This window comes from Vulpes vulpes, chromosome 2, assembly GCF_048418805.1.
Source record: "Vulpes vulpes isolate BD-2025 chromosome 2, VulVul3, whole genome shotgun sequence".
Lineage (NCBI taxonomy): Eukaryota > Metazoa > Chordata > Mammalia > Carnivora > Canidae > Vulpes > Vulpes vulpes.
In genome coordinates this window covers 158,584,530-158,612,106 of record NC_132781.1, presented here as the reverse complement: position 1 = coordinate 158,612,106, position 27,577 = coordinate 158,584,530, and the positions used below count along the sequence as shown (strand labels likewise).

At 49.4% G+C, this 27,577-nt stretch overlaps 2 protein-coding genes across 7 annotated transcripts in view; both read right to left on the bottom strand.

Annotated features, from left to right (window-relative positions):
- Positions 1-11,925, bottom strand: part of TMCO4 (transmembrane and coiled-coil domains 4) — a 92,281-nt gene extending 80,356 nt beyond the window's left edge. The window contains exons 1-3 of one of the 6 annotated variants that reach the window (XM_026012053.2): positions 11,832-11,925; positions 5,773-5,879; positions 2,077-2,224 (exon numbers count right to left, since the gene is read on the bottom strand). The gene's annotated coding sequence lies outside the window, so the exon portion shown is untranslated. Of the gene's footprint in view, positions 1-2,076; positions 2,225-5,772; positions 5,948-11,831 lie in introns of all 6 variants that reach the window. The other 5 variants (XM_072750995.1, XM_072750996.1, XM_072750998.1 and 2 more) reach the window with 5 other exon arrangements.
- A 13,970-nt stretch (positions 11,926-25,895) lies between these two features.
- On the bottom strand, positions 25,896-27,343 carry RNF186 (ring finger protein 186). The gene has a single exon (XM_026011888.2). The coding sequence runs from the start codon at positions 27,185-27,187 to the stop codon at positions 26,489-26,491; it is 699 nt and encodes a 232-aa protein (XP_025867673.2). The 5' UTR covers positions 27,188-27,343; the 3' UTR covers positions 25,896-26,488.
- Positions 27,344-27,577: the final 234 nt, after the last annotated feature.

Here is a 27,577-nt window from a genome sequence, read left to right as displayed (position 1 = left end):
CCTGGGATTGAGTCCCACGTCAGGCTCCCTGCATGGAGCCTGCTTCTCCCTCTGCCTATGTCTCTGCCTCTCTCTCTCTCTCTCTCTCTCTCTGTGTCTCATGAATAAATAATTAAAATCTTAAAAAATATATATATATATATACCAGTTGGTCTGTCCTCCTGCTGTCTCCTCTGCCTGGGACACTCTTCCTCCGACCTTCACATCACTCTGCTTCAGCCTGAATGTTACCTCCTCTGAAAGGCCCTCCATGATTCCCCAGGCTAAAGTACTCCTCTATCCCAGCACCCTGTTCTATTTTCCTAATACTTATTCCCATCTTAAATAATATATATTTAGGGGTGGGGAAAAATGATATATATTTTTTTTTTTTTGGAAAAATGATATATATTTAAAGTATTTGTTTACCTGTATATACGAGTAGAATATAAGCTTCTTAAGAGAGGCCCTTGGTTGTTTTTTTTTTTAACTATTATGCCCCCAGCTCTCTGAACAGGCCTTGGAATATTGCAGGCATTCAATAAGCATATGCTAGATAAATGAATAGGGGAAAATGACATGTGATGCCCTGTCTGGGTCTTGGGGCAGATCAGGTGATAAACTGACAAATTCGCTGCTTACATCCTGGTGGGAGACAGGGTCCTGAGACTGAGCTCCATGTTGGGCTATGCGCTTAGTGCAAATTCTACTTGAGATTCCCTCTCCCTCTGCCCTTCCCCCTAGTCACACTCTCTCTCATTCTCATAAATAAATAAATAAATAAATATCTAAAAAAAAAACCCAACACAGCAATACATAATAATAATCTAAGTAACATGCCCAAGACTACATAGCTAGTTAGTGGTGGAACCAAGATTCATACTCAGGTCTGATGGTGGGATCCACGCCCTTAACAAGTTGGTCAGGAAGTAGGCATCTGGGAAAACAATTAGGGTGAGGGGATATGAAGTGTCGGGTAGGAGGGGGTGACAATGATAGGCAGTTGCAATGCGAGGTACCAGCAGAGGCCCGCAGGAAACAAGGGGGGCAGCCCGGTGGTTGGGTGGGAGAGGGCATTCCGTAGAAGAAACTGTGCCATGGTAGAGACAGACAAGTAAACAGATGATGACAAACCAGGAGGATAAGCACTGGGATGGGGCCGGGGGTGAGGTGGGGTGAGAAACATAGATGGAGGGAAACAAACAGGCCTACAACCCAGAGCTGGCTTCAAAGGTGCCGCCGTCAGGGGTGGGGTGGTAGGAAGAGCGTGTTCTGGGCTCAGGGGACAGCAGGTGCCAACTTCCAGAGGCAGAAGAGACAAGATGCTTTTGAAGAACCATGAAGATGCTTAGTGTAGCCAGGGCTTGGACAAGTGGGTGGGCATGGAGGGGTGGGAGGGAAGAAATGAGCGGGTGGGGAAGCTGCTGGGGGGTACCATGCAGAACCAAGTTGTTCCAGCTCTGGTGTCAGACTTTATTTTTTATTTATTTTTATTTTTAAAGATTTTTTATTTATTCATGATAGACATAGGGAGAGAGAGGCAGAGACACAGGCAGAGGGAGAAGCAGGCTCCATGCAGGGAGCCCGACGTGGGACTCGATCCTGGGTCTCCAGGATCACACCCTGGGCCAAAGACAGGCGCTAAACTGCTGAGCCACCCAGGAGGGATCCCTGGTGTCAGACCTTAATTGTAAAGGCAGCAGCCATGGGGGAGCTGAGTAAGGGTTTGTGGGACCTCTTGGGACTAATTTTGCAACTGCCTGTGAGACTATAATTACTTTAAGATAGAAAGCTTTCAAAAAAACAGCAGGATGTCTCTACAGAATTTTAAAGACCTTAAGTTCTAAAGAAATGAAAAATAAATGTCCACCTCACCCCAAATGAACGAGTTCATTTAATAAATGTCCATGGGCACCTACGTGCCGCCAGGCATCATCCTACACGCCGTGGACACAGCGGGAGACACAACAGACAGCAGCCCCTCGCCATGGAGGTATATTCCAGCGCGGGAGACAGACAATATGCAAAGATTTAAAACAAGATGATTTTAAATAATGGCAAGGATTTGAAGAAAAAGAAACCTTAAGTAACACTTACCCAGATTTCAGGAAATAGTTGTGGGCCTCCTGTCTCTGTGTCTGAAAACAGGCTGTTCAGCTTCTTGAAGGTTCTTGGAGGAATATGCAAATTGCCCTGGGGGGAGCAAACCAGAAAAACCAGCCTATGGGTCCATAGGGTGTGGGATCTGGAGGAGGAGAGAGAGATGGGTTAGCCCCAGGTTCAGGGAAGCCTCCCTACTACTTACACTCCTCTGGGGCTTGGCCCCAGCAGCTTGCCCTATTTGGGATGCTTTTCTCAGCAGGGCTGCAGGCTGCGGTACCCACTGAGCATAGCCTGGGCACTTGGCATAGGTTGTCTCATTTAATATTCCTGTTTTCACTCCTCATAGCCTGAGATGTGGTTATAGAGCCCAGCTCTGTGGTTAGCCTGGCAGTAGCCACCAGGCACCCCATCTCCTTCCTATCTGTTCCTGGTGCCCCAAGCACTCACCTGCCACGGGGTGAATGCTCAGAAGACATCTGTTACCGGGGCGCCTGGGTGGCTCAGTTGGTTAAGTGTCTGCCTTTGGCACAGCTCATGATCTCGGGGTCCAGGGATCAAGTCCCAAGTTGGCATCCCCACTCAGTGGGGAGTTTGCTTCTCCCTCTCCCTCTGCCCTTCTCTCCTGCTCCTGCTCTTGCTTATTTTCTCTCTCTCTCTCTCTCTCTCTCTCTCAAAAGAATAAATTTTAAAAATCTTTAACAATTAAAAAAAGATGTCTGTTACTGGAATGAATGAATGAACTAGGTTTTAGGCTTGAAGAAGGGCTAGATTTTCTTGCTGATTCTCTTCCCACAGGCACAGCTTATGTTCTTATAGCTTTGACGGAGCATCAGATGAGGGAGGGAGATGGGGCAGGGACCAAGCAGCTGGAATTGCCCAGAGTCTCCCAAAACTTCAAATAATCTGAGTTTCACCCTAATGGCCACTTTCCATGCCAAAGAACCAGAATATTATTTTCTGCCTCTTTAATCTTTTTTTTAGAGATTGTTATTTTTATTATTTCTTAAGATTTTATTTATTTGAGAGAGAGAGAGAACACGAGTGAAGGAGGGGCAGAAGGAGAGGGAGAAGCAGACTCCCCACTGAGCAGGGAGCCCAATGTGGGGCTCAATTCCAGGACCCTGGATCAGGACCTGAGCCGAAGGCAGATATTTAGTTGACTGAGCCACCCAGGTGCCCCGATTCCAGGTGTGTTTTTTAAAAAAAAGTTTCACAGAACAAAAAGATCACAAGGAAATCTCTCCAAATGTTAATGATCGGTTGCCTCTGGGGGGTGGAGCTGTGGGGCTAGAAGTAATTGGTTTTTTTCTTTCCTATTTTTCTGTATTTTTTAACATATGCCAACCTGAGCACATTAGTGCTTTCATAATGAAAAAAAAATTAAAAACAATTTTGCTCTCGATCCCCAGAAGAGGAGTGTCTTATCTCAGAGAGCCCTGGCCCCATGTGGACCACCAAGCTTGTGGGGCTGAGGTCACAGTTAAATCCCATTCCACTGACCAACAACAAGTCTTTAAAATCAACAAAATGGACAAGGGGTAGCATGACAGGCTAAGGCAATCCCCATCTATCTGTGAAGGTGTGATGGAGGAATCCTTGGTTCCAAACCTGCGGATTGTCTCCTTGGATGGGCTGCGCCCCCAAACCACTTCCAACTGAGGGAGTGTGGATGCAGCTGTGGGGCTGGGAGATCTATCACCTAAAGTGTGTACACTGGTCAGCAGGGGACTCTACCCCCTGGACTGATTTGGGATCAGGATCTGGTCTAAGTTGAGCTGAGATTCTCAAATATGTCTGAGAAGGTAAACTGATTTCAAGAGGGTGTGAGAGGGACACCTGGGTGGCTCAGTGGTTGAGCATCTGCCTTTGGCTCAGGGCATGATCCTGGGGTTCTGGAATTGAGTCCTGCATCCGGCTCCCCGAGGGGAGCCTGCTTCTCCCTCTGCCTGTGTCTCTCATGAATAAATAAATAAAATCATAAATAAATAAATAAATAAATAAATAAATAAATAAATAAATAAGAAAAAGACCAGTGGTGACTCCATGTCTTGGGGCCACCTATTGCACAGAGAGCTGGTCCAGCAGCACCCAGGGCTAAGGAGGTCACTGATGGACACAGTAGCTACCAGGGGTCTGTCCCTGTCTAGGTGCTGTGGAGACTCCAAGGAACTCTGAGAAAGGCCTGTACTTGTCCCAGAAGAGCACCAACTGGCAGGGAGAGGCCATACGCACAGTGAGAACCAGCAGGGCCAACGCTCACCCATGGCTGGACTGCTAAGCCCGGGCCCAGGACGGACAGGCGTTACACTGGAGTGGGCCGTGGCATGCTGGTCTATGATTACGAGTTTCACCGAGCCAGCTCTCTTACCTACAGCCAAAGGAAATGCTGGCCGAGCCACTATCGTCAGTAGTGAGGGGAGAGAGCCACTCCACACCTGTCCTCAGCTCTGCAAGCACCCACAGCAGGTGCTCAACCCATATTTGTTAAGCAACACCATGAACGACGCAGTGGGATTTCTCCTCAATGAGATGAAAAATCCCAAAGTCAGCGTTGAGGAAAAAACAAATATGATCAATGCCATCCTGGAACGTCCTTTAATTCATCCTTAAAGCTCCAGGACCTGAGCCTTTAGGGGGTCACATGCAAGAATGAACTTCTTTTGTGTTTCTTACACACCAATCTGTTATGCTTTTTACCTCTTGGAGCAGCCAGTGAAGGTCAAAGTCAAATTTGATGTGTATGTACGTGCATGGGGCAGGTGGGGACAGGGGTTCTCTTTCTTTCTTTTTCCTTCTTTTTCTGGTGAACTGGTTAGAATTGAGTTTGGTTCTTTTCTTTTTTCTTTTCTTTTCTTTCCCTCCCTCCTTTCTCTCTTTCTCTTTCTTTCTTCTTTTCTTTTCTTTCCCTTCCTTCCTTCTTTTCTTTTTCTTTCTTTCTCCTACTCTCTTTCTCTCTTCCTTCCTTCCTTCCTTCCTTCCTTCCTTCCTTCCTTCCTTCCTTCCTTCCTTCTTTCTCTTTCTTTCTTTCTTTCTTTCTTTCTTTCTTTCTTTCTTTCTTCTTCCTTCCTTCCTTCCTTCCTTCCTTCCTTCCTTCCTTCCTTCCTTCCTTCCTTCCTTCTTTCTTTCTTTCTTTCTTTCTTTCTTTCTTTCTTTCTTTCTTTCTTTCTTTCTTTCTTTCTTTCTTTCTTTCTTTCTTTCTTTCTTTCTTTCTTTCTTTCTACTGAAGGGCAGAGGGAGAGAGAGAATTGCAAGCAGACTCAATGCCCAGCCCAGAGACCAATGTGGGGCTGGATCTCACAACCCTGAGATCATGACCTGAGCTGAAGTCAAGAGTCGGACACCCAACTGACTGAGCCACCTGGGCACCCGTACAGCTGAGTTTTTAGATGAGCCTGCGGTACAGTAAAATAAGCATCACAGGGGGAGAACAACAGTGTTATGGGAGGGCTGGGGACTAGATGTTCTGGAGCCGAGGAGAAAGAAAAGCATCCTTCACAACAAATAGCTATGGCATCGTTCTTAGGCCAAAAACTCTGAAGATGGTAGTTCAAAGTTCAGACACACACAAACGTGTACCCAGACACACAACCTTGAGATGGTCCTAGAAGGGAGGACTCTAGGCAGTCCCAGTTCACTCCCTCACCCCACCCCCCTCCAGCATTTTAGGAGAGAAACTCATTCATTCTATACCTCTCTCTGGTAGTTAAATTGGAAGCCAGTGGTACATGGAGCACTCAGGAGGTCTCCATGGCAACAGTTCCAACACAGAAGAATCCAGAGGCTTTCGGACAATCCCTCTACAGACCAGAAGAAGAAAGGGATGTTGGCACACAGGAGAGTCCCTGTCCCATGACGCTTCAGCAGCCTAGAGGATGGGCAGGTGGTGAAGTGGGGTGACAGGGATGGGCGCTCAGGTTGTGTGACATTCTGTGCGCATTATGGCTGCTCCATTCCTCCCCCACCAGTCTCCTGCTCCATCTGCTCTCCCCATCCCATCCACCACGCTGTGGCCAGAGCGCTTCATTTCCACCCGGAAATCAGATCATGTCCCTTCTCTGCTCCAAACCCCCACTGACTCCCTTCCCAGAGTCACAGTTCTTCCAGTGGTAACTGCGCCATATGCAATCTGGCCCCTGGCCTCTCTGTCCTCCTCCCCCTCTCCCCTTCACTTGCTCTACCCCAGCTGCACCTTCCTCCTTGCTGCTGCTAGAGACCACCAGGCATGCTTTCACCTTGAGGCGTTTGAACTGTCTGTTCCCTCTGCCCAGAATGCTCTTCTTGCCCTCAACCACATGACCAGCTCCCTTACCTCCTTCTTGTCTCTGCCCAAATCTCAGCTCATGAGACCACCCTGCCCCTGCCTTTCCTCCCAATCCCCCTTCCCTGGATGCTTTGCTTGGTCTCCTGCACGAATCACTGTCTGACATACTAGACCATTTCCTTGGTTACACCTGTTGCTTACTGGCCACCTCTTTCTGCCGTCATGCCAGCCCAGCAGGCACTCAGAAACATCTGTTGAATGAACGGTGGTTTCTACTTGGGAATAGCTAAGACATAACGTGAGGCACATCTGTTGAGGACAGAGGTGCAGGGGACATGGCAAAGTCCCCAATGGCAAAGGTCCCACTTGATCCGCTCGTTTTCAAACTGCCCCACAGGCCCCCAGGGACTTCTCTTACTCTGGTGGGCAAGACAAAACACGGTGGGGATCCTCAACGCCCCACATTCAAATGATAGTAAATAATCCAGCAGTACCACTTTTAGGTATTATCTATCCAAAAGAAATGAAAGCAGGGTCTCAGAAAGATATTTGTTGTGCACCCATGTTCACAGCAGCATTGTTCACAATAGCTAGAAGGTGGAAGCAACCCAAGTGTCCGTCAGTGGATGAATGGATGAACAACAAAAAGGCAATATATCCATATGATGGAATATTATCCAGCTTTTAGAAAAGGAAGGAAATTCTGACATAGTACAACATGGATGAACCTTGTGGACATTGCGCTAAGTGAAATCAGCCAGTCACAGAAAGACAAATACTGTGTGATTCCACTTCCGGGAGGTACCTAGAGTAGTCAACATTATAGAGACACAAAGCAGAACAGTGGGTGTCAGGGGCCTGGGAGAGGGTGAAACAGGGAGTTGTTTAATGGACACGGAGTTTCCGATTTGCAAGTGGAAGGGTTCTGGAGATGGGCTGCACAGCGATGTGAACACGCTTAACACTACTGGCCTACACACTTAATGATGGTTAAGATGGCGAATACTGTGTTATTTTTTTAAAAAAATATTTTCAGGTAAGTACTCCTCCCCACGTGGGGCTCAAACTCACAACCCCAAGATCAAGAGTCACACGCTCTCACCGACTGAGCCGGGCCAGGCGCACCAGTAAATTCTGTGTTATTTTTTCACAGTTAAATTTTTAAACATTATAACAGTGAACGCTTGGTAGATGTTAGCCACCGGCCTCTCCTTTCCATCCATCATTTCTTTTCCTCCCAACAGTCCTCCAGGGTAGGTGCTGTTATCCCCCATTTATAAGAGGACAGAGAGGCCCTGAGAAATGAAGTCAAGGTCACCTGGATGGAAGGCACCTGGGTCTTGGCCCGCCGCAGCCATCTCCTCTACGATGCCGCACGGGTCTCTTTGGCCGAGCTGCTGGCCCTGAGGAGGCCCAGGAGGTCTCAAACACAAAACGAGAGCCACCAGCTCAGACGAATCTCACTCACGCCCACCTGTCCACAGCCTAACCCCCCACTTCTCACCCTGCCCCAAGCACCTCTGGGACAGACCTAACCTGCCTTCCCAGGGTCATTTTCTTCCAGCCAGGCCTCAGTCAAACCACACCACCTGCTGCTTCCCACCTGCACTGGGGTTCCCACCTCTGACCTCAATTCTGCTGACCTCCCGGTGGGTCCTCATGCCAAATGGTGTCCTTTTATCGAAAGCACAGTTTCATAACAAAATCCGAGGTGGCCAGAGGTTTCCTGTGGGTTTACTCTCAGGAGCCCATTCCAGCCTCACGACAACCTCATGAGGAAGAAACGGTCACTGTCCCTATTTTACAGATGGGAAAACTGAGGCCAGGGGAGGTGAAGGCCACACGGCTGGCAGGGCCAGGATGCAGCCCACAGGCCTATGTGACTTCAAACCCCGAGTTCTCCACTTTACTAAAGGGGCCCAGGAACCACCCTGGATTTGGTCAGCTGACCTGGGGCCTCTTGCCTCTGAAGCCCCCGGGCTTCATCTGCGCAGCCCCCCACTGCCTGGCCTAAGTGCCAGTCTCCCCACCTGGGAGGGCAGACAAGGCCCAGGATATCAGTGCTTCCCCCAGGCTCGCCAGCAGAAAGAGTAGGCCCTGCGTCTCCTCCCTCCCAGCAGACCCTGCGTGGCTTGCTTATCAAATTTGCTACCACCACGCAGTGGGCCACGGGTTTACTGGTCTGTGGTCTCTGTGTCTCTAGAAAAACCTTCCCCAGGGCAGTGCCTTTGTGACTTTCCTTATTGTACCCTGGCAGAGCAGGGGCTCGATCCCTGTGTGTCACATGAATGAACGAAGGAATGAACAAGTGAACACCTACCCCCACAACTGCAAAATGACTTCAGCCTTATATATTTTTTTCATCCTGCCCTCCCGCCTCAGCTTACATATTCACACACACACACACACACACACACACACACACACACATATTTGAGAGAGAGCACGTGTGCACACAAGCGAGGGGAGGGGTAGAGGTAGAAGGAGAAGCAGAGTCCCTGCTGAAAAACGGAACCTGACTCGGGGCTGGATCCCAGGACCCCGAGATCATGAGCTGAGCCAAAGTCAGACGTTTAATCGACTGAGTCACCCACAAACCCCTCAGCCTTATATTTTTGAAGAAAGACAAAACAGTTTTATATAAAGCGAGGTTCCCATATTTGCTCTTTGCTCAAGAGATACTCCTGGACGTAGGTTTCATTACTGAGAACCTCTCAGCAAACTCAGTCCAATCCTGGAAGTCAGGAGGGTTAGAGTTGGGGTGGCATAGAGGGGATAGGCAGGAATTACCCCCCAAATGAGGACACAACTCCCTCCTGAACCAAACCTCCCACACACCTGGGGCTGTCTTGTAGCCTGGGGTTGCCCTCAGATCTGAAGGATAAGGAAGGATGAGGAAGTGTTAACCTGGGAAAAGGGAGATAAGGGAGGAACGGTGTTCTAGAAGAGCATGTGCTAAGGCCCAGCATGCCACAAGCACAGACGGCTACTAATAAAGTGGTCTGAGATGTGGCTGGAGGTACAGGCCAGGCTGCATGGGGTCTTATGGCCCATGTTAATGGTTCTGTTCTTTGCCCTAAAAAACGCAGGAAGCCACAGCAGAATTTTGAGCAGAGGGTGGTACAATTGAATTGGTCCGACTGTCCATGTGGAGGGTGGCTAAGTAAAAAAGTGGACTGGCCGCCCCCCTTCCTTCAGCTCCCTTCGGCCTGCTAGAACACATTCCAGGCAGTGAGCCCCTCATCATTCTGCAGCCTGGATTATAATGTACAGCAGTGTTTACAAAACACACAGGCCATAAAGGACATGGTGATAAATCACCTACTGACATTTCTCAGGTGTCACATGTACGGGCCCAAATAGGTGGTCCTGCCTTTGCAGCCTGGTAGCACCAGTGGGGGGAGACATGGCTTCGGGCTCATGGGAAATTCTCTAGACTCCAACCTTCACCAGCTTCCCAGGCTGAGCTACAGTAACCTACTTACTCAACGGTGGCCGTCCGATTGCTCCTGGGCCTTCAGTCAAAAAGCAAAAGAGGCTCCCAGAGTGCCAGACTCAGGGCCTTTGTGGCTTCAGCTACTTTCATCCTCATGACAACCTTAGAGACAGTATTTTACAAATGAGGAAACTGAGGACACAGGGAGGTCACGTGGCTTGTCCAAGATGACTCAGGAGGTCACTAAGCTAGGACCTGAGCCTACATCAGTCTGCTATTGCACATGTGACAGCAACGGCTGTGGAGGCTGAAATGCTGTGTGGCAAACATTCCGTTTCTTGAGCCTGGCAGGGAGCCTCAGCCTTCTTGCTTGGAACTCAGCCACCTCCACCTCTGCCTCTTACATTTCTCTACTGAGAGCGGTAACAGGTTACCAACAGGGTCGCTGGAGCCTCTAAATAAATACACCCTTGCTTACATCTCTGATTTGCCAAGGCCTCTGCTATAGGCCACACTTTGGATCACGCTTTACCATTTAAGAAGCATTCTGACATGGTATCATCAATGCCATGTACTTTTATGACCCCCATTGAACGCTAATGAAACAGAGGCCCACAGAGGCGATACGACCTATCCAAGGTCACACAGCTATGAAGTGGCAATGCCAGGTTTCCAGACTCTGACGTTAGTTTCGGGCTTCCTTTGGACCATCTTCTACCCACCTAGGTCTCCCCACCCAATCCCTGGGGAGTCAGGGAGCACACTCATGGTGGCTGGGCAACTCCAACAAGGCCCATGAGGATTTGATGTTCATTCTCTCCCTGCCCTCTTCACATATGTCACAGTTGATAAGATTCCAGTGGTCTGTGTTCTCTGCCCAGCCCTCCCCACCCCTCCACCCCCTGAATGGAGAGCACTGTTTTGTTCTACTCTTCCTACTGTACTCCCCAAGGGCAACACTTGTCTTGTTCACTGCTGTATTTTCAGTAAACAGTGCACCCACTGGCACACAGTAGGTGCTCAATTAACACTTGTCTAATGAATGAACGGATGCCCCCTAAAGCTTAAAGGGGTTTCCTGTTTTCTTCAGTGAAATGAATACTGAGTCAGGGAAAAGAGAACATGTTAACTCCTACTTTGTGTTAGGCAGTGGTCTCTAGGCCAAGACCCAGAATCTAGCTGTGCTCCTAACTCTGACTCCAGGGCAGAGCAGAGAGAGAGCACTGTGAAAGCCTCCTCTGCCTCTGTGCCAGGCCCTGGGTCAGGTTCTGGAGTCAGGTAACCCAGGTTCTTAAATGTTCTCCTTCCTAGGGGTGCTCTCTTGGGGAGGTCGTCTCTCTGAGCCTGTTTACCTCGCTGTTAAATCCCCCCCAAAGTCAGTAACAGTAATTCTTTTCTCACCCTACCAACAGGTGGCAGGGTGGGAAACACGGCCCCACCTAACTAGGGGCCTGAGCTCCCTTCCAGAAGGAATTCCCAGCCCTCTTTTGGAGTTCCCAGTTGGAATGTGTGCTATGAGCTCACAGGGCGGTAGGGGCGAGGAGAGAGGGGATGAGGGGTGCCGGAGGCCTTCTCCACCGGTCCCTGGAGGGGCCTCGTGTGACAAGAGAAAGCGCAGTGACCCTGTGTAACCTTGGGCAAGTTCCTTGGTCTCCCCGGACCAGAGCTGCGTCCTCACTTATCACGGGAGGTGCTGGGCGACCTTCCCGGGTTCAGAGCCGCAAGCTGGGAGGCAGGAGATGCCTGGGAGCTCCGCCCGGCCTCAGTTTCCCCACCTGCCGCCCTACGTAATTTCTAAAGGTATTTTCAGCCCTGAAAGCAACAACCAAGCAACAACCAGGCAGCCTGGACTCCCGGCAGTCAGCGCTGGGAGTCGCGGGCGGCCCCTCCTCGGGAGGCTCGGCGCCCACGGGGCGGAGGGCAGGGTGGGGGGCAAAGGCCCGCCGGGTCGGGTCGGGCCTTGCGGGAGCAACCCTCGTGAGGCCAGCGGCGGGGAGTGGCCCCAGCGTGGACGAACCCCGCCCTCGTCCCATTTGAACCCCTGCTCCTTACCTGGCGGCGGTGGCGGCGGCGGCTGCAGCAGCGGAGGCTCCGCCTTCTCCCACCCCGCCCTCCCGCCCGCCCCTAAGCCCCACCCCTCAGCCCCGCCCCGCCCGGCTGGCCCCGCCCCTGGCCCGGCTGGCCCCGCCCCCGGCCCCGCCCCCTCGGGCCCACCCGGCCTATTCCCCAGCCTGCGCAGCCCGGAGCTCCCGGCCGCCCCGCCCCTCCAGCTTGGCCCCGCCCCTCCATCTCGGCCCCGCCCCTCCATCTCGGCCCCGCCCCGCCCTCCAGCTCGGCCCCGCCCCCCGCCCCGCAGGTCCCGCCGCCTGCGCAGACCTTCCCGGGCGCCGGGGCTGGCCTTCCGGGCCCAGGCTCGCTTGCTGAATGCCCCAATCCGGCTCTCCCTGCCGCCACCCTGCAACAGGGGTGCCGGCATCAGGAAGTGACAGCCCAAGCGGGGCGCGAAACGCGGTGTGTGGGCCTTTTGCCTTGCAGGAAGCAGCAAGACCTCAGGGCCGGAGACCTCGGGGCCCTGCCAGGTTCCACCTTGCGACACTGCTAGGACATTGCTAGTCGCACTGGCTCTGATTCTTCCTTTAGCTTGTCTAACGCCAAGTGTGGGCCACACTCGGGGCCTTTGCATTTGAGGTTCCTGTGCCTGGCACTCTGTTTCCAGCTTTGCGTTACGGTGTCCACTCAGGGTGGTGTCTGTGGGTCTTCCCTGACCACCCAGCACATTCAGTCATTGGACACATATTTACTGAGCACCTGCTATGTGCCAGGTACTGTTCTGAGCACAGGGGATCACACCAGTTTCCACTCCCGTTCTATTTTAATGGTCGTAGTTAACCGCTCTGGAATTAATTTCTTTCTCTGTTTGCAGTTACTTTTTTTAAAAAAAAGATTTTATTTATTTATTCATGAGAGACAGAGAGAGAGGTGGAGACATAGGCAGAGAGAAAAGCAAGCTCCATGCAGGGAGCCCGATGTGGGATTTGATCCTGAGACCCCAGGATTACACCCTGGGCCCAAGGCAGAGTCTCAACCGCTGAGCCACCCAGGTGTTCCTGTTTGCAGTTTATTGTCTGCCGTCTCCACTAGAATTTAAAGACTCTGGGTGTAGGAGTCTCTGCTGCCTTGTCCTCTGCTGTGTGCCCGGCCCCAGGGACTGTGCTGGGTACTCGGTGGATGTTTAGAATTTTATGAATGCAGAATTATTCATTTCGTATCTGAAACTGAAATGTAACTGGGTGTCCTGTATTTTATCTGGCAATCCTGCTTGAGCCCCACTCCTAGAGATTCTGATTCTGTTGGTCTGGAGCCTGGCCAGGCATAGGCATTGTTCACAGCTCACCAGGTATTTCTGATGTGTGCTTAGCTTCAGGAACCACTGAGCTTGTCTATCGATTTTATTCTGTATGAGGTGGAGACTTGTAGAAGATCCTGGGCAGTGATGTGACATGATCTCACCTTTTACACAGATCCCACTGGTTCCTTGCAAGGACAGAGATAAGAATGGACACAACTGGTTAGGAAGCTGTTGCAATATCCAGCTAGGGAAGGGGCTTATATTTGTTGAGTGCCTACAATGGGCTAGGCATAATAAAAGTATATAATGGAGGCATATATTATGGAGCCCGGCCCCAGGCCTACCAACGTAGAAATTTTCAGGTGTGTAGGAGCCTAAAAACTTCTATTTTTAACAGGTTCCTCTGGTGATTCTGCTGATTAGTCAGGTTTGGAACAACCAAATGATTGGATTCGATTCTCTTAGAAATAACCATGAATACTGTTTAGGGCATAGTACCCTGTGGCTGGCTCTACATGGTTTCCATGCTTACTTTATATCATTCAATCCTATGCAGTTGATACTATGATTAGCCCCATTTCATAGAGGAAGGAACCAAGGCTCAGAGTGGTTAAGTAACTTGGCCAGTGTCACCGAGCTACCAATGGCAGAGCCAAGATTTGATCGCAGACTTGGCTTTTTCTGCTGTCTCGTCTTTCCATAGGTTTAAATATCAATACAGGTTCAGAGATATTTAGAGGAGTTTCAGATCATGAATTTCCCAGCAGATGAAGGCTTCTTCATTATGTCCCATAGATGTCTGTCCTTCCAGGATGTGGTTGGGGCTGGCCCAGCATTGGTGTTTCTTGAGCAGAACTGAATTATGGGGTGATGTTACTGAAGGCAGCCCTGAATCCCTTACTGTGGAGTATCCTTGTGATGCCTTCAGGCTAAGCTTGAGACCGAAGGGCCCAGGAGATTGTTTATGGTCCCTTCTTTCCTTTTTTTTTTTTTTTTAAGATTTTATTTATTTATTCATGAGAGACACAGAGAGAGAGAGAGGCAGAGACACAGGCAGAGGGAGAAGCAGGTTCCCTGAGAGGAGCCCAATGTGGGACTTGATCCTAGGACCCCTGGGATCATGCCCTGAGCTGAAGGCAGACACTCAACCACTGAGCCACCCAGGCATCCCTGGTCCCTTCTTTCCTAATGACACCCAGAATAAAACAGAAGTGCCTTGGGGAAAGATGGGAGACACCTTCAGAGAAGGCCCAGGGTGGAGGGCATGGCAGATGGTTTGTGGTTACCATGGATATTGTGATACTGTTGAACAATCTCGTGTTCATGTTTTGAAGGGTTCTTTGACCCAGTGAACTGGACATCATTTTGTTAGTTGGACCATCAAATGGCCCAATTAATTGGAATCGGTGAGGCTAAGTGGCAGAGTGGGTTAATATTTTCTCCCTTTGTTCTTATGCTCTAGTTTTGTAGCTCTCTGCCGTATCTCTTACACAGAGGCTCGGGTGATGGCCTCTGCCTGCTTCTTAACTAACAATGCTTTACATTTGCCCCCGGTCTCATATTTTCTAGTGGAGGATGAGACCCACATCATCAGTGGTACGTGAGATATCTTTAGCTGGCGTGTGAACGTGCATTAAATCTCCTTGGATCATACATGAGAAAGTTATTCCCTTCAAGCCTTATTCCATTGAGAACACAATTTAATGCTATTGAATCTTTCTTTCTTTCTTTCTTTCTTTCTTTCTTTCTTTCTTTCCTTTCTTTCTTTCTTTCTCTTTCCTTTCTTTCTCTTTCTCTTTCTTTTTCTTTCTTTTCTTTCTTTTTTCTCTTTTTACTTTTTTTTTTAAGATTTTATTTATTTATTAATGAGAGGCACACAGAGAGAGGCAGAGACACAGGGAGAGGGAGAGGCAGGCCCCTCACAGGGAGCCCGATGTGGGACTCGATCCCTGAAGCGGGATCATGCCCTGGGCCAAAGGCAGACGCTCAACCACTGAGCCACTCAGGTGTTTTTTTCCTTCTCTTTTTAAAAAGAGACACAAAGACATAGACAGAGGGAGAAGTAGCCTTCCTGCAGGAAGCCTGATGTGGGACCTGATTCCAGGACCCCGAGATCATGACGTGAGCCAAAGGCAGACTGAACCACCCAGGTGCCCCTCTTTCTTTTTCTTTTTCTTTTTTTATTTTGAGGCACAATTTAAAATACTTGTTTCTTATAAAGTAATAAGGCCATTAATCAAACTCCTATTTAAACCTTTTTTTTGTGACTTACAGGTTCACAAACAGAACTGAGGTACAATTTAAAATACTTGTTTCTTATAAAGTAATCAAGGCCGTTAATTAAACTTCTATTTAAACCATTTTTTTGTGACTTACAGGTGAAATCCAAAATAGTCATACTCAGCAGAGAGTAGAATGGTGGTTGTCAGGGTCTGGGGCAGGGGGGAAGGGAGAAATGAGGAGACATTGATCAAAGGTCAAAGTTTTAGTTGACCAGAAACAGAAAGTATGTGTATATATATATATATATATATATACACACAGACACACACACACACACATATATACACACACACCATATATATGTATATGTCCATATATATACATTTACCTTTCTTTTAAATAACATTATTGAAAATCTTTGATGTATAAAATTACATGACTTTAATATTTGATATTTTGATGTATGTATACCTTGCGAAAAGTTCACCTTGATCATGCTAGATAGCTTAATTCATCACTTTTATACAATTAATATTTGTGTGTGTGTGTGTGTGTGTGTGTGTGTGTTGAGAAAGTTTACTTTAAGATCTATCCCCTTAGGAAATTTCAAGTCTCCAATACAGTATTGCTACCTATGGTCGCCATACTCTACATTAGATCTCTAGAACTCATTCATCTGGAGCAACTGAAACTTTGACCTTTGATCAACGTCTCCTCATTTCTCCCTTCCCCCTGCCCCAGACCCTGACAACCACCATTCTACTCTCTGCTGAGTGTGACTATTTTGGATTTCACACAGGAGTGATATTGGTCACTATTTGTCATTCCGTGTTTGGCTTATTTTACTTAGCACAACGTCCTCTGGGTTCATCCATGTTGTCACAAATGGGAGGATTTCCTTCTTTGTTGAGTAATAATCACTGTACTCCTCTAACATTTGCTAATCTTCCTTTTTAAAAGAGGAGGACTAGGCCTCAGCTCAGAGCCTTTGACTCTCTGAAATACTGAGTTAGGATTTGATCCTTCTGTAATTTATTTACTTAATAGCCATTTTATTTGGGCATGAGCTCAGATTGACAGGAAAGTTGCAAAGGTAGTACAGAATTCTTACCTAAGAACCATGTATCCACCCTCTTTCTCCTGTGTTAACATCTTACAAATCATGGTATGTTTGTAAGGACTAAGGCACCAATATTGGTAAATTACTATTAACTAAAGTATGGACTTTATTTGCTGGTTTTTCTACTAATGTTCTTTTCCCATTCCAGAATCCAGTCCAGGATACCACATGCACTTAGTGGTATTTATTTATTTTTTTCAGTCTTTTTTGTTCATTGAAGCATAATTAACATAGAATATTATATTATATTAGTTTCACGTATACAGGGTGGTATTCAACAACTCTATACATTATTCAGTGCTCGCTACAATAAGCATACTCTTCATCCAACCCCCCACTCACCTCTCCTCTGGCAACCATTAGTTAAAGTCTGGTTTTTGGTTTGTCACTTTTTCAGTCTTGATCTCATTTTTAAAAGTTTTTTAAAAAAAATTTTCAATAATACAAATTTTTTAATGTGTGGCAGTGATCTATTTCCCTTTAAAACATTAAGCAAAGAAAATTGGATGATTAAAAAAATCTATAATAGTAAAAGTGGCATGCAGATATGGTAAAAATTTTTAATTCCTCCTGGGTTGATTTCACCTGTAAGAAAATCTTCCCCCTGGGCTGGTATGGTGGTTACCAGGCAGATGGATGGTCTTCCAGCCAGGCTGGCTTCTCTCACTAGTCTTGAGAACGTATGTTTCCTTTAGGATGGTCGGCCGCTGCGGTAAATATCAGACACGGACCAGCACGGTGGCCCAAATCATGACACTGTTGACTCATGAAACATAAAATCCAAAGGGAGGTGGCTCCAGAGTTGGCCCAGTAGCTTGGTGATGTCAGCAAGGACCTAGACTCTTTCCACCTTTCATTACTCAGCATGTTGGACTCCTCTGTCCTGTGGTCCAAAGATAGCTCTGTCAGTCATACACATCCTTCAGCAGTTATGTTCAAAAGCAGGAAAGTAAAGGGGAGAAAGGGAACCCTCTCCAGGAGCCTTTCCTTATGGGCTTCTCCCCCATGGTCAGGGTGGAAAAGATTTCCTGGAAGCCCCCTTGCTGGGATCATATATTTGCATCACATGACCATCCCTGGCTGCAAGGGAGTCCGGGAAAGCAAGGCTCTGCCAAGGAGATAGGCTCAGATCCCTATAGGTGGGAACAAGCCAGTCCTAACCCTTGTGGAGCTCAGGGCAAGAACATGAGATGAGGCCCACATGAAGAAGCAAAACATGTCCTGGCCTTCCAGCCTGGCAGATACACGTTGAGAATCACGTGGAAGATCAGTTGTGAATTTAGAATCCTTTGACTCATCAGCATTCCATGCCAGGATGTGGCTCCTGGCTCGCTGCCCACCTTCCTTCTCTCTCATTCCCAGTTCCATTCTATACCACGTGGGGTCTTGCACATAGCTGTGTGGACACTCCAGCCCTCGCATCCAAGCTCTGCCTGCCCCTCCCACAAACAGCCACTCCTTGGCTACTCCTCAAACCCAGGAATGTGGGTACTGGCTGTACCCTAGGGAGAATGGGTCAGGGAAGAGGCTCATTCCTGCAGGCTGGAAGTGAGCTTGGGGCTGCTTGGACAGGGAACATTGGGGTGCTACATATCCAGAGTGTGGGCTTCGATGGGCACATATTCTTGGTTTTTTAGTCTCTCTCCGTTGGGATGGGCATGGCTGGATGAGGGTCTAAAGGATGGGGCCCATAGCAGAGACTGCTCTTGCCAGTGTTGATCAGGCACCTGGCTGCCCAGAAAAAAAGTCAGGTTTCTCTTAAGGCAGGAGGTGGAAAGGCTGTTGAGTAGGTAGCCCTCAGTGTCCAGGGTAAGTTCGATGGTCTTAAGTCTTATTGACCCCTCCCTGCCTCTCTAGGGCCTAACTCAATGCATGGTATATGGTAGGTGCTCAATACTTACTGAATGACCGAATGCATAATGAATGAATGGATATCACTATCAGTGGTGTTTGAAACTGCCCCGCATCCCCCTCACACCAGGACAGATGCAATTGGAGGCCAGAGTCTAGAAGGGAAGCCCTGAGGGAGCTTGTTCAGGATCCATAGAGGAACAACAGCCCAGAACTCCTGACACCTTGCGTGCTGTACCCCATCCCATACCATGCTCACCTCTAGTGGACACATCCTTTTCAGGTTCATAGCCAGACTCTCCTCAGGGCCTGCCAGCAAGGGTCTGCTGTTGCCATTTCAGAGTTTCAGGGCTAGGGACTCGCAGGCCAAGCCCTCCCTGGCCAACAGTGGACCTCTACCACCTGGCATACAGGCGCCCTCACCATCAGGCCTGCCTTCCTCCCCTGAGAAATCCCCAGCTCAGACAGGTCTGCTCTCTGCCCCCGAGTATAGTGTGTACTTTCCAGCTTCTGTGCTGTCCTCACACTTCCTGCTGCCTGCGTTGCTCTCATTCAGCCCATTTTTTTTCTGGCTGTCCAAATCAAGTCCTCGTTTCAAGCCCCAGCCAGTTCCTGTAGCCTTTCTGAGGCTCGCCTTGGCTGCCCCAACCCCCTTCTTCGCGTCTGCCCTAGGAATTCACATATGTCATGTCCTGCCCTGAACACTCTTCCATTTAACATTCAACAGTGGTCACGGGCCTCACCAGGCACCAGATCTTATGTTGGGGGAAGGGATAAGGAGGTACCAGAATTCTCTGGGTAACTAGCTTATTTAAAGAGAGATATGAAAATATTGGTGGGGGTCTCATGGGCAGGCAGAGGAATGGCAAACAGCTAGGACCTATCAAGACTGGTGATTGGGAAAGTCAGGACATGAGGTTTCTCTCTTGGCCTCCAAGAGACCATGTGGCCTCCCTCTTGCCTGCCTCTCAGTGAGTTTCAGCTCCATTAGTCACTGGCATTCAGCTCCCTACCTTTGACATGCACATGGATCCATATCAGCTCCTTAACTTTCACTGCACGTGACCCTATAACTCAAGCACATGCAAATGAGTCAGCGTTCCTTTAGGTTACAAGAGAAACAACCCCATCAAAATGGTGCAAGCAAAGAAAGGGCATTTTTTAAAAAAGATTGTATTTATTCATAGAGACACAGAGAGAGAGAGAGAGAGAGCGAGAGCGGGGCAGAGGCACAGGCAGAAGGAGAAGCAGGCTCCATGTAGGGAGCCTAACGTGGGACTCGATCCAGGGTCCCCAGGATCAAACCCTGGGCTGCAGGCGGTGCTAAACCGCTGCGCCACCGGGGCTGCCCAGAAAGGGCATTTTTTTGACTTATGTAACTATTGAAAAACCCATCAGGCATGCCTGATTCGGGTACTCAAATAATATGATTAGGAACTTCTCTCTAGTAGAGAGAAAGCTGGGTTCAGCTTCCCTCTGGGTTGGCTTTGCCAGTAGAAATAGCTTTCCCGTGGAGGTGGCAAGACTGACACCAGAAAGTCCAGCCAAACATTCCACTGTCTTAGCAGCTATGGTGGAGAAACCACTCCCTCCAGGTAGCTCCAGCAAGATTCCTGGGTAAAGCTGTCACTGGCTTAGCCTTGAACCAGACCCTGTGGCCAGGGTAGACAATGCTTTGGCAGATTTGGGACACATAGTCTTCCCTCAAAAGACAAATACAGTATTATTACCATGGGAACCCACCTGGACAGAGATTGGATGGGGAGGAGGCCAGCCAATGAGGGTGGAAGTTCACCTCTAATTAACTGGGGTCCAGGTGGGGGATTGGCATACACACCTGCTACTCACATCGGTTCTCTGCTGAGCCATCAACTACTGTCTGTCTCCCCGGTTCCCCTCATCCTTCTGCCAACAGCGCCCTTCTTTGTCCCAGGTCCTCTCCTCCCCCATCACGATTCTACTGGGACTGCCAGTCACAGCCCCGCTGGTCACAGAGGAGCCCCCAAGAGGGCCAATTGGAGTCCTTCCTGTGGGATTTGTCATCATTTACCAAAGGAAGAATCTTGTCTCTTTCTTTCCGGAGGTGAAGCGAGGAAGACATCAGCAGGGGATGGTCACGTTTCCAAGCTGATGGAAAAAAGCTGGTCGGAGAGAACAAAACCCAAAATCCAAATGCAGAGAGAAAAGGAGGCAGAAATGGGGAGAAACAGTCTGAATGGGGAAGGCCCAGGCCGTGGTTTCATCATTACCAACGTCCACCCGGAAGCTAACCGCCCTTGCCACCACTTGGTTAAATGGGCCATTTCACCCACCTTTTTTGTCTAAGTAGAGCAGTTAAATGTTTGGGTCATCGGCACATCCTCTGTGTCCATAAACCATGCTGAGTGGTCTCTACAGGTGCTCCTGTTTGATGCTCACAAATCTGTGATTGTGATTATTTCCCCTTCATACAGATGTGAGAACTGAGGTTCAGAGAGTTGGAGATTAGGGACTCGCTCATACAGCTGTTAGTGGTAGAGGCAGGATGCAAACCAGACAGTCTTCAGCATCACCCACAAAGCTCTACCACCCTGGGACAGACGTGTCAGCACGGGATTAGCCCCAAGTACCAGTTTCACTCACACTGAGTCTTTGTCCTCAAGCTGCTCAGACTCCATAGAATTATGTTGGGCTTAAATTGTTGTTGTTGTTTTTTTAAGATTTTATTTATTTACTCATGAGTGATGCAGAAAGAGAGGCAGAGAGAGAAGCAGGCTCCCTGCAGGGAACCCGATGAGGGACTTGATCCCGAGACCCCAGGATCATGACCTGAGCTGAAGGCAGACGCTCAATTGCTGAGCCACCCAGGCGCCCCTAAATTGTTTTTTTAAACTATGAAATATGTACAGAAAGGCACATATACGGTGGAGGCACCGACACTCTGGGTTTGAAGCCTTTAATCTGTGAAATGGGAATAATAATCCAGTAATTCTCATATGGTTGTTGCAAAGGTTAAGGATATTTCAGAAATGTGGGTGATGAATCTAACTTCAACTCTAACATGTTGGGCACTTTTTTGGGGGGAAATCACTGGGCTTCTCTGAGCCTCAATTTCCCATCCATGAATGGAAGATGTAGGACCTAGTCCCAAGAGTCAATGAGACTCAGCGTGAGCTGACGTTCCCACATATGGGCTACAAGACTCTAGGTAAGTTATAGGCTCAACTTGAAGTAGCCTAGCTGAGGGGCACAGCACGAGGGCAGGCACAGGAAACGTGTGGTGTGGTGTCCTAGGGCTGTCCTAGCAACTGAGTGACTTCAACAACAGAAATTGTCCCTCACATTTCTGGAGGCTGAAGTCCAAGATCCTGGTGTCATCAGGGTTCGTTCCTGCTGAGAGTTCTGGGGGAGAATCCGTTCCAAGCCTTTCTCCCAGTTTCTGGTGGTTTGATGGCCATCGATGGCGTTCCTTGGCTTGTAGAAACATCACCTCAACCTGCCTTCATTCCCCACATGGCATCCTTACCTTGTCTTCCCTCCGTGCATGTCTGTCTCCATGTCCACACTTTCTCTTTCTAGAAGGAAAGTCATATTGGATGATAGGGTTTGTCTCTTAAAAACCCTATTTCCAAGAAGGTCACATTCTGAAGTTATAGGGGTTAGGGCTCCAGTATATTTTCTTTTCGAGAGGGGGCCACAATCCAACCCCTTCCAGGTGGTCAGCATATAGTTTTCCTTCCTCATCAAACTTCCTTATTGAATAAGATTAAACACCTGGCATAGAGCCGGCCCTCAATAAATGTTTGTTGCATAAATGCATGAATGGATCCTAGGTTCCAGAGTGTTCTCAAGTCCTCAGAGAGTTCTCTACTGACCCAGGAAATATTTCCCCCCTCTTAAAAAGGTGATTTCAATATATTCAGACAAGAATATAAAGTTCCTAAGAACAGCTCCAGGCAGATTCAAAAACTCGGAGCTGGTTTCTCTTTGTGTTCTATGCTGTTCCTACAGCCTGAGAAATGGCAGGCAGGTCCCTCATTCCTGGAAATGCTTTCCTCTGCCACAAAGAATTCATTGCTTTAGCAAAGACTGAAAAACTTCCTCTAGGCGTTTGAAAAGAAGTTCCAACAGTGAACAGGGGCTGTCAGGTGAGATGAGAAAGTGCCTGTAGGTAATGGGACACGTGGGTTCTCACAACCCTGTGCCCCAAGCACCCACTAAGTAGGGAGGCTGTAACCAAATGGAGGAACTTCACCTCTTCTTAATTCTGTACCCTTCAGGCCTTGGCACCCACATATCATGAACACTCATGATATGCCAGGAATGATCCATCAGATACAGCTAAGTGACCCAAAGTCCAAACTCTGGAGTTGGACTTCTATGGTGCCCTCTTGATGCCACCACTGCCTCCCTGTGTGATCTTGAACAGGCTACTTAACCTCTCTGTGCCTCAGCAGCCCTGTTGATAATTAAGTGGGGGGTAATAATAGTACCTACTTTATAGCATATATGATAACATGTGTAATACACTTTGCACAGTGCACTCAGGTCATGTTAGTGATTATTTTATTAATTATTGTTGAGAACTCTGCTGATGCTGAGGGTGATAACAGAAGAGATGAATTCTAGTGGCCAGGCTTTAGCAGACTTAAGAGATGAATTCTAGTGGCCAGGCTTTAGCAGACTTCCCTATCAATAAGGTTGAATAAAATAAGATGAGACTGTCCTCATCATTCCTGTTAGTGCTTTCTAGAACTCAACCCATCTCTTCCACCTTGTCTTCTCCCTCCCTTCTTTAACTCCTTGTAATCCCAGTGTTGAGCCAAGGGCTATTTCAGCCCTTTCCTAGCAACCCTATGATATATATACCATAACCTCTATTTCATGCGTAAGGACACTGAGCCTCAGACAGGTGAGGGGGCTTGTGAACGGTGGTGCTAGAATCAAGCCAGCTATGTCTGACTGCAAGGCCGCAGAATAGAGAAATGGTTTGATAAGGATAAAATTTGGCCTCTCCCTGCAATTCCTCTTCGTCCTTAGGACCTAAGCACCAAGTTTTCTACCAGATTGGCCTGGCCTGCGCAACCCTCCGACTCTGGACTGGCTTCACCCCACTATCAAGGCCAACCCTGAGCCTGCTATCACACTCAACAGGCCCCAGGAAGCCCATTCACCCACAAGGGTCACTGACTGATGACAAAGGCAGCCTGTTAGGGCATGGGATTCTCATCCAGTAGCACTTTGAATCCTCATGGGGGCCCTGGGAGGTGTGTGGCATCCCCCCTACAGGTGAGCAAAGTGAGGCACAGAGAAGTTCTGTAACTTCGACTCCTCATACATTGGGTCAGAGCTTAGCTTTGAGCTTAGGCTCGCCTCTCTGTATTCGCCTACATACATTCTTTTGCAGAGCTGCCTGTTTCCTCTCTTCTCCCCCTGCTCCCCAGGACAGTCTGGACCAATATTGGTCTCTTGTGTCCTCCATGCGCATACGGCCAGAGGGTGCTTGGGACCAGCCGGCTTCACAGGGGGTGGAGACAGCTGTGTCAGGACATCTTTCCCCAGTGGAGATGGGAGGCCAATGGTTGGGGACCCTGTGCCAACACAGCTTCCTGCAGGGGAGGTTGGGGCTGGGTAGTAAAAGTCTATAGGAAAGCCATTCCATTTTTATAATTCTCTTTTCTTTTTCTTTCTTCTTCTTCCTTTTAAAAGATTTTATTTATTTATTTTAGAGGGAGAGAGCATGGGAGGAGGGGCAGGGCAGAGGGAGAAGGAGAGAGGGAGAGAGAGAAAGAGAGAGAGAGGGAGAGAGAAAGAGAGGGAATCTCAAGCAGACTCCATGCTTTGTGTGGAACCTGCTTGGGGCTCGATCTCATGACCCTGAGATCATGACCAAAGCTGAAATCAAGAGTTGGACACAACCGACTGAGCCACCCAGGAGCACCCCCTTTTTTTTCATTGGTGCAGACCATAAGTTCTGGAATTCTGTGGCCTCTCTGGGAACCTGACTCTGGAATTCAGAGCCTCCTGAGATTTGTTCCCTGTTCTCCCTTGCAGCAACCAACTTCCTGGTTGGTTTGGATTGTCATAGAATCAGGAGGCAGCTTGATGGAACAGAAAGAGCTCTGGATTAATCCCTTGGGGAACTCTGAAAGCGATTGGCTGTGTGAGTTTAGGCAAATGGATTTACCTCTCTGATCTTCAGTCTCTTCATTGGCAAGATGATTTCTACTTCATAAGGTTGTTACGCAGATTTAGCTAGATAATTCATGTGAAGCGGTCAGTGTAGTGCTTGGCACGTCAAAGGCACTCAATAAATGTGTGCTGCCATTGTGATGGCAGAGATGGGGCTGTTGTTGGCAACTGAAATCTTGGTGGAGGGGCCAAGAACTAGATGGAATGTGAATGGAGGTGAGTGGGGAGACAGTGTTCTTTCCCTATCCTATTGGCAACCATCCCAAACTGTACACGCCCGAGGCCAGTTCTGGAAATGCTGAGCGATTTCCATCATTTACTTATCCTGGGAAGACAGGGTGTTCTTAGGTCCACCTGGCCTTGGCTTAAGAGCGTGGGCTCATGCACACGTACACACACTCACACATACTCTTAGCATGAGGAGTAAATGCGGCCGATAGCATGGGTGGTGCAGTTGCCCTGGAAATACCTTTATAAGAAACAAAGGAAGGCACCCAGATTTCAAGAACAGCTTGTTGCATACATCCTTATGTTTTGAGTTTTCTCTGTGAGTTCAGAGGGGATGTGACTCATGTCCACTGTTCAGGGGCCCAACAGTGCCCCCAGTTTCTGGGCTTCAGGAGTCTTAGGAATAATCTAATCCAATTAACTCATTCCAGGGAAGAGAAAGCTCAAAGAGGCAAAGGATCTTGCTGGACAACACGTACCCATGGGGCCAGGATCAGCCCTTTGTGCTCCAATAGTAGACGTCTCTTCTCCCTCCCTAACAGAGGTACAATAGCCATGAATGAGCATCCAACCTACCACTGTCATCCCAGCAGGAGGAAAGTGGGGCAGGGAAGGACAACAGATCGTGCCCAGTGAGCCTCACTGAGGTTTCACGTCTACTTCCCAATTATGAGGCCTTTGGAAGGAAACAAGGCATCATCTCCCACCCTTTGTTCCCTTGCACCCCCCAGGGCTCCTGTCTTGGCTAAAACTCGATCCTGGCAACCGTGGAAAGTCATTCCCTCCAGCAGAAGCCTCCTCTGTATTCCAGAGCAATCTTTCAGACAACTATGACTGTCAGGGCGAGGCAGGAAAGGTGGAGTTATTGTCAAGAACTGTTGCATTTATGGGGCCTCTTATCTTTCCGACAAAAGCTCAGATGGGAATTGAAATGCAATAATGCAGGAAAAACAACATCCGTAAAGAGCTGATTCCATAGCGTGAGATGGTGCATCTGATAGGCAGTGGGACCCGCTTCTTGGGCAGGGGCCGGGGGGACCTTATAACCCTGAGATTCTCTGTGAAGCCAATGACATCGGCTGGGCAATTGGTGCTGCTTCTGGGAGGAATTCCCTCTACATCCTCTCCACCCCTCCCCAAATCTGCCAACTAAATGTGGGACCCCCTGCAGCCTCAGAACCGCTCCTTTACACAAATTCTCCCCTTTTGTCCCTGGGGGTGACTCAGGGGGACACCCGAGCCACCAGGACCTTTGTTGAGGTGGATGGGTACCAGGTGGGCAGCACACAGAAGGACTTCCCGTGGGCTCTGACTTCCAGGAGGAAAAACAAACAGCTACAAATCTGAACAAACTGCCCCAAACGCAGAAGACCAAACCAAAGCAAAGCAAGAAAATAAAACCGGCTACATAAATTACAAAAAAAAAAAAGGAGTCTTGGTTCTATTTGTTCTGCAAAAAGTTCATCAAAGTATATAAAGAAAACCCAGGGGCATCAGAATGGGAGGAACAGGAGGCCACTGGCTGTGTTCAAGTAATATGTGCCCCTCCCCACCCCGAGTGGTATAGACGTGCTGCGTCCTGGGTAGACGTGTCTGTCATCTAGGCACGTAGTTCTTGACCCAGCACAGCCACCCGGCTTCGGCTTGCAAGTCCAGCTGGCATGCAATCCCCCGAGGGAGGCAGCCTTAGTTCATAGCCCCTTACCCTGTTCACTGCGAGCCCAATGGGGCCCAAGAGGCAGCAGGTGCCATCTGTTTGGAGCGTGCTCAGGCGATGGAAGAGATCTCGCTGTGTTTCCGTCCTCTGCAGAAGAGAGTCCTGGGGGCCGGCCGGCAGCCGCTCTGGCTGCTGGGGTGACAGCAGAAGAGGGAGGACATTAGCAGGGCCAAGGAGATAACGACAGCAAGCACCCACCGCACGATGCCCGGGTAGATGAAGGGCAGGATGAGGATGATGAGCCCGAGCAGCAGGAGCAAGTGTGCTGCCAGGCGCCGGGCCGCCACGCGGTTGGCACTTGCCGCATCCTGTCCGTCCTCGCCCACCGAGCTGGGGCACCCTGCTGCCATGCTGGCAGGATCTGCTAGTCCCTGAGGACAGAGCCGCACCTCCGGGCACGGCCGGACCAGCCGCCCCACCAGGGCCTCGTGGTCGCGCAGGCTGCAGATGAGGCCGCCGGGGACCGCGGTGGCCTTGCGGCACAGCGGGCAGGCGATGGACCAGGTGTTGTCCTGGACGCACAGCAGGAGCTTCAGGCAGACGGCACAGAAGGAGTGCTGGCAGCCCAGCAGCTTGGGGGGCCGGACGTAGCTGTAGGGCTCCCGGCACACCAGGCACTCCAGGTCGCCATCCGCGGAGGTGCAGTGGTCCCTGGCAGGGCCCGAGGCCTCGGTGGCGGTGGTGGCCTTTGCAGAGACGGGCTGGGGCTGCCGTGGGGCTGGCGGCTGGGGGACTTTGGCGCAAGCCATTCCGGGCACGGTGTCAGCGGGCCGCGGTGGCTCAGGGCCTGGGCATTGCCAGGGGGTGTCCGCAGGCGCTGCTGGGACCTGGATGCAGCCTGGCCTGGGGCCGGGCGTCTCAGCCTCCCTCTCGTCCTCGTCAGGCGTCTGGTGACAACAGCCGTCTGTCATCCCTCTCCTGGGGCTGCCCAGCTTGTTTCTTGGCTTACGCCTTCTCTCGAGTTATTGTTATTTCTTTTCTTGAAACCTAGGGTTAATCAGTAACCCGTGGACCTGGAGACCTCGAGTTGCCCGATAGAAAGGCTGGAGGGGCGGGGCCTGTGCGGTGAGTCAGGACTTTGCTGTCGCGGCCAGGTGCCTCAGGAGCCCCAGCAAGATGATGGCTTAGGAGCATTGAGA

Bases quoted from the DNA above. Each gene is read 5' to 3' on its own strand.
- RNF186 (XM_026011888.2), bottom strand. From the start codon at position 27,187: ATGGCTTGCGCCAAAGTCCCCCAGCCGCCAGCCCCACGGCAGCCCCAG.